Here is a 16,701-nt window from a genome sequence, read left to right on the forward strand (position 1 = left end):
GGTGCTCTGAAACACCTTTGCTACACTCAGCTTGTTTGATTGAGAGAAATGTCCAAAGCTAATGGCAGGAAATAGTAAAATCACTGTTTCTGCCTGTCTGAGAGGAAAGGATACTGGATTTGTGCGTGTAATATATAATAATAGTAACAGTAATAGCAATAGCAATAGTAATAGCAATAGTAACCAACCACCCAATTCCATGAAGAGTAATAAATGATTTTGTCTGGTCTGACAAAATCAAGACATATATGGGAAGTAAAGATGCTGGTCAATCAAAACATATACGGGAAGTAAAGATGCTGGTACATGAAATTATTTAGCTAACTCACCAAGTTAGAGGCTTTTGCTTGTGAGCAGGCAGCACAAACGCTGCAGCCTGCAGTGTGTGTGTGCAGTCAGCTGGGATGTGGAGCTGCAAGCAGTGCCTTCCAGATATCACGTGGATAGCTCTAATCATCTGACCAAAATAAGGCAATGCCTTTGTAAGTGGGGCTTGGATGAAGCACCAAATCTTCAAAGGTGTGTGAGTGTCCACATAGCCTCTTGGGTCCTAGCATAACCTAGCACTTAGGTAAAGTCAGAGGCGATGAGAGAAATCTGGTTTATTGGAAGGAGAACTTGGAGACCTTGGCTAGAAGTTGTCTTCCTTCCTGGATTTGTTCATCTTTAGGAAAAAGCTTTTCAACTAGCCTGGTCAAGCAGGAGACAGGCTGAAAGGTCAAGAAGGGAATGCTAATGCTTTGGACAATTGACATTCATTTGGAAGGAGGATGATATTTATGACTGACCCATGAAATAGATGGCTTTGTCAAGGATAAGGGGACCATGATACTGGATTACTGGCACATATGGCCATTGGTGCCAACAGAGCATCACAGCTTACTCTGGCTATGAGTCATCTCCCCCTGAGGAAGTAGCATGAAAATAACACTTAACAAGGACGATAAAGACTAGAGATAAAAGAGCGAAGAATCTGTTAGCAATATTTCTGTAGCAAGCAGATGACTGAATGTATTTCCAAATGTTACATAATTTTTTTTTGTGTGTGACTCACAACAACAGTCTATAGAGCATATGCAACATTTGGTACAGCAGCGAATCAGTGTAAATACCAACAGCATTTTTGTCGTCTGAGGAGATACTCACAGAAAAGCAAACCTGTAACTTTGTGCTAATGTTCTTTCAGATGGGGAGGTTGCATGATTATATGTTTGTTTATTTCTTCCTTGTGCGTTTTATCGCATCTTTATTAATATTGGGAAAATCCCGTTGTAATAAAATGTTTTTCTTAGAGTGGATTTATGCAGAGTTAATAAAAAATATTGCAACTGTGTCTGCATTATTGACTTCCTTTTGTGGAACCCAAGTCAGCCTGCTTTGACAGCAAGCCACTATTTTCTGCAGATTTTGGAAAGAGGAAAATGGTTCAGGAAAAAGTTGTCATGAATATTTAATAAAAAGGAGACCTCCTGAAAACTTTGATTGCTTCCACAGTTTAAAAATTCTGTAAAACTCCATTGGATATCTTCATCTGAGAAAATGAAGGGGGTGGACACCTGTGCTGTTGTGGAAAACCTGGTGCTGCTTTGGTATAGCTTCTCTGCTTGAATCTTCTTTGGGCTCCTCTGCTGTGCTTTGTGTGATGTTCTTGCAGGACTTCCTGAAGCTTCCCAGCCCACTTCTTGCTTGTTCTTCTTCCCGCACTGAACACCCTTTTCAGTTTAGCATTTGCTTTTTTGGTCAATTATCCCCTCCTCTCATGTGTCAAATCCTCACATTCTTCTTGACTCTCTACTCTTCAGGTTTTCTTCTTCCTACCATCTGTCTTGTCCTAGCATCCTCCTACCTTATTTTTGCAGTACACCCTCCTTTTTCTTCCTCCTGCCTGTGTTTATGTAAAGAAAGGCTCACTCTCCTGTCCTCTAGCTGCCCGCCCATCACACCTCTGTCAGATTCCATCAGAAATGTCAGGAATCAGAGAAAATGATTCCTAAGGGTTAACTGTCAATCTTTCAATTTGTGATACTGTCTGGAATAGAAACACACCATCCTGAAATTCTACATTTTCCCTAGTAATCTAATTCAAATATGTTATCCTTACAATTAGAAAATTTTTCTTCATGCCTAGCACAGATCTCAATTTTCATGCAGTTTAAGCCCATCTGTTTTTGTCTTAATCCCTGTGGGCACGGAAAGCAGCTTTCTAGAGCAGCTGTTTATGTATTGAAGATGGTTACTTCTCAGTCTTCTATCCTCTTTATATTCCTATTGAACAAATTTCAGTTTCTTCTGTTTCTAGTATCATTCCTTCCTTTGTATTTTTTTTCTCTCCATAAAGTCCTTTTCCCTCTCTTTAACATCTATAGGTCTTCTACTGCTTCACATTTCCTCTCACTTTTTTCCCTTTACTTTCTACTCTTGTTTTCAACTTCAACATGGCTGCACCTCCTTTTTCCTAAATATTTTTTTCCAATCCTTCTGACAATTCCTGCTCTGCTCTGTATCATGGGAACATGTGGAGGCTTGTTGCAATCAATGCCAGGAATGTGTTGCCTCGGTATGGCAGGAATGCATGGAAGCCATCTACTGTAATGTAAATGCCATTTTACTTTCTCTTTGCAGAATGTCTTTTTTAGTCCTAGCCCCTGCAAAATGCTGCTGGTGCTCTTCTGTCTTCCCTGTTTCCATGGCAGCCGATCCCATACTTTCATGACTTTCTCATCAGTGGCCTAAACAAAATCCAGAACTGTCATAATTAAAATGGAAGCCAGTATACGGTATTTTTGAAGACTGGGTGGTATTATATGATAAAAGTACTTTGCAGCTAAAAATGGGTAAGTAATTAAGCACCATTATATTATGACACTTTCAGAGGTATTCTGTGGGACATGTCCTGAATATAGTAAAATTGCAATGTTAAATACAGCTAATGACACTGTTCCAGAAGTACAGAATGTATCAGTTTAATTAACCCAGAGTCACTGCACCCTGGTTTTTAGCAAACCTCTCCCCCCCCCCCTCCCTTCCGTAAAACCTCTTCCAGCTCAAGCATTTTTTCTGTGTGTCCTTGGGACCAGATCTGGATTTGGGTTCTGACCAAATCCAGAGTAGTGCAGGTATCCTGCACTTAGGACCTGTAGCTCTAATGGCTGATCCAAAATCCACATCTAAATGCTTTCAACCTTCTGCATAGTTGTAGGCCAGTTTCAACGTTTACACAGGCTTCAGTTTTCAGTTTTTCACCTGATTTCTTCCCTCCTTCCCACCTCCCCACAAATGTGTTTGGATGGTAACTATGAGGTGCTCAGGAACTGAAAAATGTTTCCCCTTAGGTCACCATGTATAGACTAAAGACTTCAAATGTAGGCAACAATTCTCAAAACTCTTGGTCAAAATCTGTCATTTGTGGTCTAATACAGTGTCTGTGCCAAGCTGCTTTTCAGTTAGCTGTGCAATTTGCAAATTCAAGAAAGACATGTCTCTTCTTTCAAATTCAAGGATCCATCTCAAAGGAAATCAGGATTACCATACAAATTATTATTGTGAAAGATAATACCTGGGAATCTATTCCAGAGGTCTGTTCTCTGTATTTTCTTCTAATTTGGATAAATCAGCATAAAAAAGCAGAGTTCAAAATCACAGGCTTAAAAACTATAATTTCTTTTCTGCCATTTACTGTTCCCTAATTAATTAACATTGAAGTCACTTAAGAAAGTAAAACCTAGCCCTCATCTAGGTGTATGTGCCTCAATTTCTACAGAGATGCCTGATTGTTAAGTCTAAGACATGGAGGAAGCTCAGGCAATTGAGCCAAAATAATTTTCCAACACAGGATATATTTTATTCCATCTAACAATCCACATTTTTGTAGCAAGTCCAGAAAGCATCATACCGCACACTTACAGGAAATCACAACCCTCAGAAAGACTCCTTGGTCTTGAGTTGTGAATCACCTTCAGCCATATGTCCAGTCTTTATCAGAATCTTACCGGGGGCATTTGTAGTGGAGCTCATAACCCGAGCTCATAACCCAGATGACAGCAGATGTTTTCCTCAGCGATGACATTCTTATGTTGGTTTCTATGAGTTGTGAAGGGCCCTTAGAAATCTCCGTGTACAGTTTTCAGGCATTTTCTTTTCTCTTCAACTCAGAAGTACTGTGTTTAAATCACTGCCCTGATACTGGAGATGGTGAGTGTAGCATTGCAAGTCACACAAACCAGCATCAACAGTACGCAGAGGACTGGACCCAATGAAAATTGTGACATGACACATGTAATTCAGTGTACTACATGCTGCAACAGAAGTGACTTCTGCAGCTAAACTCATAGTGAGCTAAATTCAGTTCTTGAACAAGTGTGCTCAATAGAAAAACCTTGAGTTGCTGGAATAATTGGCTGAGGTGTGGGGGCAAGTAGCTGTCTGTGGGGAACAGAAGAATAAGCTGAATTTGCTAGAGTTGGGGGTGGGTGGGCAGTTAAGGATAAAAGATAATTAAAAAAAATAGTGGCAGCACAGAAAGCATACAACAAAAAACATTTCAAGGGTGATTAGGAAAATCCTGTTCTTTTCCATCTCTGAGAAAAAAATTCAAAACCTTCCTCCTGGAGAAATGGTGCTTAGTATACCGCCAATTTGCATTTAAATTCTCCCAGATAACCAGTCTTGATTGATTGTGAAAAGCAAATGCATGAAACAAACAAATACTGACACGAATAAATTTAGATTATTGGATAAAATGCTGCCACTTTTTTTTTTTTTTTTAATTTAAAAAAACAAAACAAAATAACATAGCAACATGAGAGATTTTGACAAATTCCGTTACAGGTTTCATTTTTGCTTTTTTTTTTTTTTTTTTGAGGAGGCTGAGAGATTTCCCCAACAGTGATGACCACAACATAAACTGTTTAGACATGTACAGTTTTACTTTTTCTGTTAGTTTAAAAAACATTAACATTATAGACAATTTTCCTTAAAGATGTTGTGTATGGAAATTATGCTTCCAGATATTCTTATTTTGCAGATTCTGTATTCTGTAGGAAAAAAAAAATGAGATGGATTCTGTAGATGGCTCAGTTACAGTACATTGGCATATGCAGGTTCTTCCTCAGACTTAACATAATTTCTATTTTTTTTCTTCTTTCTTTGAATATTAAATGAGACTGAGAAGACGACTTCATTTGAAAGGCTTATTTAATTTCCACTCTCTTCATTTTCTTTGTTTGATGAATTACATTTCCATATTAGAACAGTATGTAGAATTGTCCCCCCTGACTAAATGGTTCAAATGAGCTATGAATAAAACCATTTAGATATAATTCACAACCATGTTTTATAACGTGGTTTTATAACAACTAGCTAAGACTGTTACAGTATCTCACTATGTAGTGAATTTCTGCAGGCTTTTACCATTGCATCCAGGTTATTGTCAGTATCCTTTAATACCGTGTAACTGTATCTTAACAGAGGTATTTATGGCTATACAATATGTTATTACAAGCTATGTAAATATTTCAAGACTTTTAATCAAATGCTTGCAAAGAGATGTTTACTCCTTTTAGAGTCAGCACTCAATTGTATTAATGATTTTTTCTCACCATACGTACATACCTGAAAGGCAATTTGTAGAGATATGTCATGAAATTTCTGCTATCAAACAGGATCTCCTTTTGGAGAACAAATGGAAAAGACACTATTTGCACTCCTTGCTGCTTTAATTTTGTAAGTAAATAAAGGACTAGATAAGCTGAACAGCAGTGATTTTTTTTTTTTTTTTCCAGCTTTTGGCACCTCATCATCATTAATTTGCCTTTTTATTTATTTATTTATTTATTTATTTATTTATTTCTGTGTACAGTCTACACATTGTTTAGTCAGATAAATGGAATTGCCCAAGAAAGCAGTCCTCAAATTAAAAGGTAGGAGCTTGTTGCCTATGGCATCAGTGGGCAAACACATGGCTCTGCCTGGAGAAACTGCTTTGCCTGGGAAAAAAAAAGTCCTTGCACTAAACTTGGGTAAGATTTTCAATGCCAGAACAAATCTTGGTGCATTAAGTAGCATTATGTGACCATGTTTTTATTTTATTTTATTTTATTTTTTCTTAGGCATGGCAGATGCTTTCCCATGTAAAACCATTTACAACTGATATAAGCTACTGGTAAAAACATTTCAGAGAAGAACTGTCCATCTGCTTTCAGACACCATAGAAAAAATGTTGTATTTCTACGTAGATGTTGATTTTTAAGAATTATGAATACTGTTAAGCAGGGAAAGATACCATATTTGTCAGCTGATTATGGAAATGTTTTTTTCTTCTATTTCTCGGGAAATCCTTTGCTTGTTGTTTTTAAGATTTTTAAGATTTACATATTCTTGAATGTGTTATCATATTCACAGAACTGAAGAAATACTTGAACTTTACTTTTTTAAACAAGTAAAATATGATACCAATCTCGAAATGTCAGTGATCAGCGTAGATCACAAAATGCATCTCAATGACATCTGTTTAAGATTTTTGAGAATGCCTCTTTCTCTACTTGAAGAGTCAAAATTTTCCTTAGGGAATAGGTTATTATGTAGAAAATAGAAATTCTAAAAATTAAACTTCGTGCTGGTAGAATTTAGAAAAATAAGACAGCAACAATTCTTTCAAATATTACTACAAATAAGTTTCCATTGAAAATGCTAATAACACTTGCTCTCCTTTATAACTAAACATTAGAATTGAAGTACAGTTGACTAGTAATCTGAACAGGAATCCAAAAGCAGAATTCTGAGCTGATTTACTAGTTCAGCAAATGTGTTGGCTTTAAGAAAACTCTAAAAGTGACGTTGCTTTTTGTAAAATATGGTTCACATTTCTTCACTTCATTTTGAGTCTGTGAAGACCCGGAGAAGGAAGGAAGTCTAAAAAAGTTATTTGCTTACAGGAACAGCTCTTAATGGACCAATCATTGATTGAAACCAGACTGATTAAACCATCTCTGTAGTGGGAGCATAATTTAAGATACTACATTTACACACATACGAAAATTCTGCATCAAAAGATAAAAGACACATGGGGAAATTTGCCTTTTTTTTTTTTTTTTTCCATTTAAAAACATTTCCTAGAATGGTTTTGTTGAAAACAGGAACTCACAGTGATTTGAAAGGGGCCACAACTTCACCAATTTTCCAGGTTCCTTTCTTGTTTATTGAATTTTTTAGAAAAATCGTTTCTGGAGAGTGCAAGAAGTAATTCTTAAACAGGAAGAACTAGTCTGAAACTCTATTAATAACCAACTTATTTTTATTAGAGCAAATACAGTTGTGAAAACTGTACATTATACATTTTGGGTCAAGAATTATAAATAAACTCATAGATAAAGAGTTCATTCTTTGACAGCAAGAAACTTTAAATAGACAAAATGACATTATTAAGTACATTGGCAGGCTTCATTGTGCTGTCCAAAATGTAGTGTACAGTATAACAACCAATTATAAATAGCCTTTCATGTAAAATACAGCTGTGCACATTTTAGAAAAATACCAACAATTTGTTTGAGCTTTGTTTTAAAAAAGCTTATAAATCATACATATTTATAAATGGTACTAACATGCTTACTTAAATTTATAAACATTTTCATAAGATTTGTTACCCATTATTTCCAGAGCATATAGTATTTTAAATAAACATTTAATAGGAATTAAATATGTCAGTTACAAAATTACCTCCCATGTAAGGAGACGGGGTGATTTCACTGTTTGAACATTTTGTCCATTATGTCAAGGCTTAAACAGTAACTTTTAAAACTTTTTTCTTATTTAAAAATTACTTCCCTAAATTTAAAACACAATTTTGACTCTTTAAAAAATAAATATACAAGTTTTATTTTCATTTGCTCTCTTTCTGCTTTCTTCTTTATCCACACTGGTCAAAACACAGGATTCTCAACATACTTCTGTAAAAAACACCACGGTGTTACTGCCCTGCTTAGAGCTGCTTTGCTGCACAATATTCAGTCTGCACCTATATTACTTTAATATGCTGCATCAAAAGATAGCTAATGTACTCTTAAGAATGTTGCCCATTACACCATGCAAACACTTACAAAGTTTACAAACATGTTCAAAAACTATATTGTATGAAATATTGTCTAAGAGAGATAAAATAAACCGTAATACAAGCCCTTTGCTTTTTGTATTTTGAAATTAAAATATTTACTTTCCAAATGATCACACCATATATTTTCAGTAAATAAGCATGCTTTTGATTAATATAGGGTACAGTAATTACAGTATAATGGCACATAAAAGAAACATGATCACATAATTGTAACAAAGGGCAGTGAAACTACTTAAGACAAACTTTCCAAATGAAAAAAAATTGAGGCTTTTTTAATGCTGAGGTAAAATTATAAATGGACTTCAAAGACACTGAAGGCATCGAATTGATAAACAATCACTTAACATGTCTAAATGCTCTACCTGAATGTATTCAACACAAATCTAGTGTTTAAAAATTACGAAAATTTATTGTGAGCATTAGCTAGCTTAACTGTAACTTGTATTAATATGCACTCAGACAAGACTTTATTTTAACTGCTGGCAAAATACCTCAGTGCTGAAACATAATAATTCAAATCACCAATTACCACAGCACCAGAATTAAAAAAAAAAAAAAAGTCAACATGCAAACCCCATATCTTGTCTTTCTCAGATTATTCTGGTATTTCACCTCCTGTTTAGAATGTGCTGATATCAACTTGAGATTCTTATTTTTTTTTATTAGGAATAATTTGCTTGCTATTAGCATAAATGTTTGATCACTTTTAGGAAGATATCAACAGCGTTAAATTTTGCAGTCATGGTAAATTACTTCCTAAACCTTAAAGCAAAAAGACTCTTCAGGTTTAGGAAAATGAATTAAAGAATGACATCTTCAGATTAGAAAAAGAGGTCTCCTCTTCTGCTTCTGCCGCTAGGCAGAACTGGTAGTGCTCTCCAGGTTGGACTACACACTATGTTATGGCTATACATCAAATTTCATAAACAACGAATGAACAGAATCATGCACAGGCAAATGAAATTCGATCTCCCAGAACACTGCAGGAGATGTTAAAAGCAGCAGGTAATGGAATAAGACTGGTGACTGATGCTGCTAACTATTTCTTCTAATGAGATAGGAGTGAACGCTGGAATCACTTCCACAGCAACAGAATCCTCTGACCACATTCCTCTGGCAGTCGTTTTCCCATCTCCCCACTAAAAACATCAGACGGTAAAATAGTAAGGCAGCTGTTAGCTTCCATCAACAAAAAGTGCAGCTCCGTACATTTCCAGTTTAGTCACACTCTGCTGGAACAGATGGAGAAGCCAACGCACTTCACCGGCAGGGCTGCTTCAGCAGATTATTTTGTTTGTTTTCCGACATGGCTGCTTGCTTCAGCTTTCAGAGGACCCCAAAGCCACAAACCATCAGCAGAGAAACTGATCTGGGCCCCTGGCTGAATTTTCCAAGTTTCATCTCTCTTGCGCCCATCCTAACGCCAAGCCTCCTTCCCTGTGTCTGAGTATGCCTGGTGCCATTTAACAGGCTGATGACACAACTGCAGAGAACTGTGGGCTAACACCACTAGTTGTCATGACTTCACTGAAGGGTCAAAACAGTTACATAATTAAATAACTATGTTGAATCACATTCAGGCATAGCTAAAATTAAAGTAGGGAACGTTAAAAGTATGCAAATAAATTCAATCTTTATAATTTGAGGTGGGGTGGATGTGGTGATTGCATATGAAAACAAGACCTTGCTTACCTTTTCTAATTCCAATCAAGTTAGAAAATGGACAAAAAGAATGGCTAAACCAATATTCAACAGCATTACCAGGGCAATCATGACTGAATTAGGGCCCTGAAAATGAAATAAAGATAACAAAATTAATCAACCTTCCACATAGTCCACAGCAACAAACAGGATCTGACGTTATCATTTCTACCATTTTTGACTTCAGTATGAAGGATTACTTAAATATCAAAGATACGGACTCTGCTCCTGAAACTTAGCTATTACTCTTGGTTTTCAAGTGAGCTAAATATCACCTCTGTGAAAATTAAATGGATAAATACAGGTAAGTATATTATCACATTGTTCTCAATCACAGTGGGAATAATGGTCTGACAACTGACTGTACAAACAAATGAAAACAAACCCATAAACATAAAAAATGGTGTCAGCTAAAAATAAAACAAAATAAAGGACACAAACTTGAAGCCAGAGCACCGTTCCTCATTCATACAGTGGGTTCTTTCCCTGATGCCAACTCATTTCAAAACAGGAGTTTTTGCGCGATGCTGTGTGATGCTCTTTTTGTTGTTGTTAACCAAATGACAAAAAAATAAAGTTATTCCTACTCCACCAAAAATCCCTAGCTATGTTTCCATTACAGATGAAAAAAAAAAAAAAAAGATTTTTCATCTGCAAAATTAAAAATTTGTTTTGATCTACTTTGACACTTGGTCATAAATCCTTATCTCATATACCTATTTAGTGAATACATGAAAAGCCAAAATACTCCTTCCCTTCCTAGCTAGAGCTAAACTTGGCTAGAAAATGAGCTCTTGATTATTACATAATTTTATTCTTTCTTTGAAGGCAAGTAACAAAGTTTTTAATTCTTTTCACCACTTCTAGAAACATTTTTTTTAACATGGATGATAAACAACGTGAAACAATGTATTCAACAGATGGAAATTCTCAATTCTTCCATTCTTCTCTTAAGTAGTATTTGGTATAATACAAAATATTTTCACAGAGATTTGTATATGTTTCTATTTTAAGGTGCACATTTTGTTCAAGTAGAAACAGAAAAACTCCTCACTCAGACAATATTTTCCTAAAACACAAGAATGTCCATCAGAAAATGTCTCCAGAAAACTGATCTACATAAGGATCACTGGCTCCCATAAGAATGAATACATTTCATTAGAAATTATGTTTTTTTTTTGTGTTTTTTTTTTTTTTTTTTTTTTTTTTTTGACATTTCACAAGAAGCTTGCTTTGTAGAAATTCATTATGCTTCGTGGCAGTGATAACGTTAGCTATGTAACCTCTGGAATGGGAAAGTATAAGAATTTGCTCCAAGAAGTTTGCATTAGCAGTGTAATTGGGAAACAGTATTTGTGCCACTATTGTACCACATGCTTTCATCCTGTAACGGCCCCATGAAACACTTTCTACCAGAATACACCTGTACACAGTAGTAAAGATAGCAGGGCAGATGTGGACTGCTAAGTTCTTGAATAAGTCACAAAATAAGTTTTGCCAAGTACTGCTTAAACCCTGTGGGGGTTTAACCCCATTTGGCATTTCTATTCATATAGGTTATGAAGTTCCCTTTGAAGTTCCCTTATTAAGAGATATATGTACCTATGCCAAGAAACTATGGGTAATAGTATTAGCAACATCTGCCTTTTGCTTAGTGGCAGAATGTCAGAAATATTCACTAGAAAATCGAAGACTAGGGCTTAGGGTCACCTTAGTCAAAGGGATTTTAAATACCAGGTTCCCACTTACCAGTGGTATTGTTTAACCATTGGGTCACAGAACAGAAGTGGAACCATCCTACTGGAAGCAAGCCACTATGCGCCAAAGAATCTGAGATGCTTGGTGACAGAGAACAGGTATGAAACTAGAGCATGTTTCCAGGTATGGTTATGTTTCTGACCACAGGACTGTTACTAGCTAGCTGTGGTAGTGTGCAACTTGGGCTTCATTTCTTCCTTCTCTTTCTGGCACTGTCACAATTGTGATAGCTGTGGTTCTTCTGTACTTTCATACTGTGAAGGAAATCCAAGTACCTACCAATACATTCAGAACTGATGACTCCCCCCAAATGATGTCTGAAAATTGTGAGATTTATGCATGAAAGCCATATTGAAAGACTTTGAACAAAAAAATATGCTTAACTTGAAACAACAGCTAACTTGAGGATTTCTCAGTTTGGCAATGTTGAATGTTGGTGTCAACACCCTCAGAGTGAATTAATCTTTCTTTTTCAAAAAGAATCCCAGAATCTCATATGACAAACTAAAATAATACATACACGCTAATGATACATATCACCTGGCAAGGAGTGTGATTACACTACTGATTTGCACTCAGATTTGGATTCAGCATCTGTAGGGACTCAGTGTAACCAAAATCAAATCAACAGATCCTTAGTAGCTTGGGCTCCCACGTAAAAATTTTACAGTTACACTACATAGGAATTGCAATTAACCGTGAAGGAGATCAATGCCTAAAGCCAATAAAATTTACTGGGATTTGGGTGTCTAGCACTTTACATATTTTAAAATAACATTCATGGAAATCAAGTTGACTTACTCCTACTGAAGACCTGCTGGGAATTGACAGGAGCCAGGAACTTATTCATTACCTAAAATATCCTGAAACAGCATCCTCATAGCTGCAAGACAGATTTTGGCTGAATAGGAAATTGGGACTACAGCTCAAACAGCAACTCGTTATCATTAGTGCACAGTCTTACAGAATTAAGTCTGGAGAAGGAAGAGGGAACTTCTCTACAGATGCATCTATCAGGTTAGACAGGTTTAATAATCTCATTATGGTAACATTAGATAAATTGGGTAAAAAAATAAGGGGTGTGTTCTGAATCAAGAGATCTCTCATTGTGAATCAAGAGATCTCACCTACAAAGACAGAAGAAAGTGACACATTAAGAACTTGGTTGCTGAATTTATATGAAGATCAAAGAAAAATGTGTAATCTATTTATGATAATAATGCATAATAGATTATGCTATTACGATAGTTTATGCTTTAGACAAAGAAACTTCATCTCCTTTAGCCTGCTCTGTGCATTTCATTTCCTATTCTTCTAAGACTTTGAGCCCACAGCAGTTTTCTGATACACTAGTAAATGATCAGAGTATTTGTAGAGTGCATGGTTATTATTCAGTAAACCACTACCTGTCTATAGACACTTATGAAATGAACATTTAACGCTTTAAGACAAATACCATAAATAAGACTTTGGTGTCCTGCACGGGCTTAAAATAGCAAAAGCCAAAATTAGTCTGAAGAGTCCAAGAGTGACTAGCACAGGTGCAATAAAGAAGCTGTAGCAGAAAAAGTCCAGACCTGCTCAGAAACTGCCCTTCTAGCTTCTAGTACGTCAGCCACTTACGCAGTTGAAAATATATCCACACATTAGGTTTTAAAATGTGGAGCAAAGAAAGTTATTTTCTTAAAATGTAGAGCCAGGAAGTATTAAGACTAGTATTATAATCCCATCACATTAGGAATGTCAATTAAATTTAGCATGAAGTTCTTGCTCAGAGTGTTTTTTTTTAGGATCAGGCAAATACTGGTCTATTTTTCTAACGTCATGTTAGCTATATCCCTTACTAACTGGATGCTAAGTGAACAAAGAGACAGAAGTAGAAACACTAGGTAACATTCAGCTAAATGCAATGATTTTAGACAGAGGTAAAAAGCAAGCTAAACAGTCCATGTAGCTTAAAAATCTTGACCTACAAAATGAAACAGAAAAACCCTGGCATTATCGTAGAACACTAGTGCCTGTGCTTCTCCCCGTCCTAGGGCAACACAGGGACACGTCAGACAAATCAAATGTGTACTCATAAATATACACTACGATGGTATTTTTTTTTTTGCAATTCAGTCCTATTTTTTATCCAAATCCAAGACAATCATAAATCACCTCTCAGTCAAGGTGTGATAGCAGCATGCAAGTTGATACTGGGGCTAGAGGCTGCTAATGTACAATTAGAAACAACAATTAATACTGGTTTGTGGTTAAATGTCTGTGCACTCTTAATACTGCATTCTTTATGTAAAGTAACCTGAACGTTCCTAATGGTCAGTGAAAAAAGGATAATTTGCTTTCCATTTAATAGGGTAAATGTTTACAAACAGGACACTATTTTGGAGCAGTTGATGAACAGGGACTTTGGCACTGTTTTTATGCATGTTTTCACCTTGATGAAACTGTGACAGACTCCTATGGCTCTTTCTTACAAGCTCAGAAATGACTCAAAACTTTAATTTTGAACATTAGAAAATAAGAATGTAGAGAAATACATTTATATACTTTAAGTGCAGTGTGGGCATAAGTATGTGCTGATATTTTTCAAGTATAATGCCAGAAATGGAGATACTAAAAGAATCAATACTGTTGCTGTAACAAATTTATTGCACAGATGATTTCCAATAACATTCTTAAGGATATAACAGATTCACAGAAAATATGATCCATGAATTTTATTAATAAAATAGGTGTCACAAACTTCTCTGTAAATAAAGTTGTTTAATGTTCTTAATCCAAATTAACACATATGGATATCTTAAAGGTCCATGTTTCATTCAGATGTGAGAAATGACTTAGATTTGTAAGCATGGAAGGAGGAAGTAAAAATTGTATGTCTTATATCTATGTTTTTAATGCACTCTCACTGGAAAGCCAGAAAAAGCACAGCATAATTTTATTGAGCACTTTCAAATAACCTAATGAAAGTGCTCAATGAATGTTATATGTTAATATTTTATAACCAAACCATGTTTTCTCACTGTCTTTTCATGGGAGTGGGAGTTTGTTTTCTTTCTATCCTAACAAATATATTTTTAAAATTTTATGGAGGATCTAATGCAGATGTGCTTTCAAATCACAACAAAATTATTTGTCAGGATGAATAGAGAGCAATTGCAATTCTGAATAAAATAAAATAATTCTCTAAAGCAGCCCTAGTATTCTAAATTCTCTTAACATTCAGAACTGCTTGGGATAAAGAGAAGTACACTAATCTGTTTTTTCCTCAGCAATTCACTTTTAGGAAACTCATTCTACTGGGGCAAATTTATAGACACAAGTGGAAGATATCTTTGAAAAATAAACATTCTACATATCCTTCAAAATGTTGTTATATTAAAAATGAGTTCCTAATCTCTACCTTCTCTCCTTATTGACATGCTGAGAGTAAGAGTAATGCATTCAGTGTGCTCCAAATGAAGCAGAGGGACAGATCCTAGATGACCTATAATACCAGTAAACAAACAGTAGCTAATGTGCAATATCTGATTACTCTTCCACCTTTCCTGGTAATTGGCTATAACTTCACAGTCCTTATCCTGATTGTTCTATAAGGTCAATAAACAGCTGTTTAGCTGCTTGGTTTCTTAATTTGAAGACTCCATCAGCTCCAAACTATGATTTGGTCTGGTTGCAATGAAAGAAAATTAGAGACCATTTCTAACCACATATTTTCACCAGAGCTGAGTGAAAAATTTCAAATCAGGCTGAAATTCTGTGTGTGCTCACTCGACATTTACGAGCCTGACAGCTTTGTGTTACCCTAGATAGGAGTCATATCTGTGAGATTTGAAAGGTTAAAGGGCTGTTATCAGCTGTAATACAGATTTGCAGATTACAAAACCACTGTGAACATCTAGTTTGACCTGCACAAAACAGAATATAAGCTTCCTGCTAAACTACAGGACGTCATCTTGGCAAAATGCTCATTATTGAACTATTCAGTGATCACTAATGAAAACTGATGTTACATGTAATTAATCTCATTAATAGTGACTTAAATTAATATTTATAATCTAAACCTGTCCAGCTTCAACTTTCACCTGGTTGTTCTTATACAATTGCCTTAATAGCTTGGGAAACTATTTTATAAAGTGGACATACAAAGTGTGATTTAATGTGTCAAACAGTTTTTCTGCCTTGAATATCTGAATCCTTCATTATAACACATTTTATTTACTCTTGAAGCTCTTCACAGGTATTTCCCTTAAGGTTTTTACGTTTTAAATCTCTGATTTATGGACACTGTATTTTGTTCCAGAAGTGGTTGCACCAGTGCCAAAAACAGATAAAATAGTCTCCCATGTACTCTTGCTTAATCTTTCCTGTTGATAAATCTAAGGATTATACTAACGCTTCTCATCAACAGCAGACTGGGAGCTCATCCTCAGTTGCCTCTCTTGCTCCTGATCTACCAGCCTTTTCCATTTTCCCTGCTGCATGGCCAGGCTTTATCAACTGTCTTTCAACATACAATCTTGTATTTTGCTGTACTGCAGATAGAAAATTATACTTGCATCTTCTCTATATGGTGATTTGGATCAGTTTGTACTGGTTATCTGTTGTCTTCATTATTTATCAGCTTCCTAGTCTCTGTGTCTTCTGCAAACTTTACGGGCAACATATTTATGTTCTCTTCCATGTCAATAGTAAGCATGTTAATAAAGCAGTGCAGCAGAATTAATCCAAGAATGACCTCACCAGCATAATACCGAATTACCAAATTACTGTTTTTTTTCCAATTACTTTTTGAAAATCCTCAGTCTTTTAAAAATGATTTTAATGTGACATTTAGTCTTTGCTTTACTGTGTCTTCCTTGTCATAATAAATAACTGTGTAAAAGCAAATCAAGTGACCTTCTTGATTGAGGGTATTCATATGAAGATGACAAGCTTATCTGACAAGATCTTTTACAATGCATGTTGGTTGGAAATTCTTTTACCTTTCAATTTTGAAATTATTTATTAATGAAGTTTGGTGTTATTCAACTGTTTTACCTGAGCTCAGTGTTAGACTAGCAGGATCTCATTAATTGGGTCATTCTGTTTATCCTGTTTTAATAATGACACAGTTATTTTTCTGCTGGAGT

General features: G+C 35.6%; 1 protein-coding gene across 5 annotated transcripts in view; it reads right to left on the minus strand.

The window, feature by feature from the left end:
• Nucleotides 1-3,816: 3,816 nt before the first annotated feature.
• JPH1 (junctophilin 1) overlaps nucleotides 3,817-16,701 on the minus strand; it is an 89,565-nt gene continuing 76,680 nt past the window's right edge. Inside the window, exons 5-6 of one of the 5 annotated variants that reach the window (XM_068672114.1) lie at nucleotides 9,800-9,895; nucleotides 3,817-5,033 (exon numbers count right to left, since the gene is read on the minus strand). In XM_068672114.1, coding sequence (XP_068528215.1) covers nucleotides 9,815-9,895 — 81 coding nt within the window. In that variant the 3' untranslated portion in view covers nucleotides 3,817-5,033; nucleotides 9,800-9,814. Of the gene's footprint in view, nucleotides 5,034-7,273; nucleotides 9,694-9,799; nucleotides 9,896-16,701 lie in introns of those variants that run through there. The other 4 variants (XM_068672113.1, XM_068672112.1, XM_068672110.1 and 1 more) reach the window with 4 other exon arrangements.

Source organism: Anas acuta, chromosome 2, assembly GCF_963932015.1.
Source record: "Anas acuta chromosome 2, bAnaAcu1.1, whole genome shotgun sequence".
Classification (NCBI taxonomy): Eukaryota; Metazoa; Chordata; class Aves; order Anseriformes; family Anatidae; genus Anas; species Anas acuta.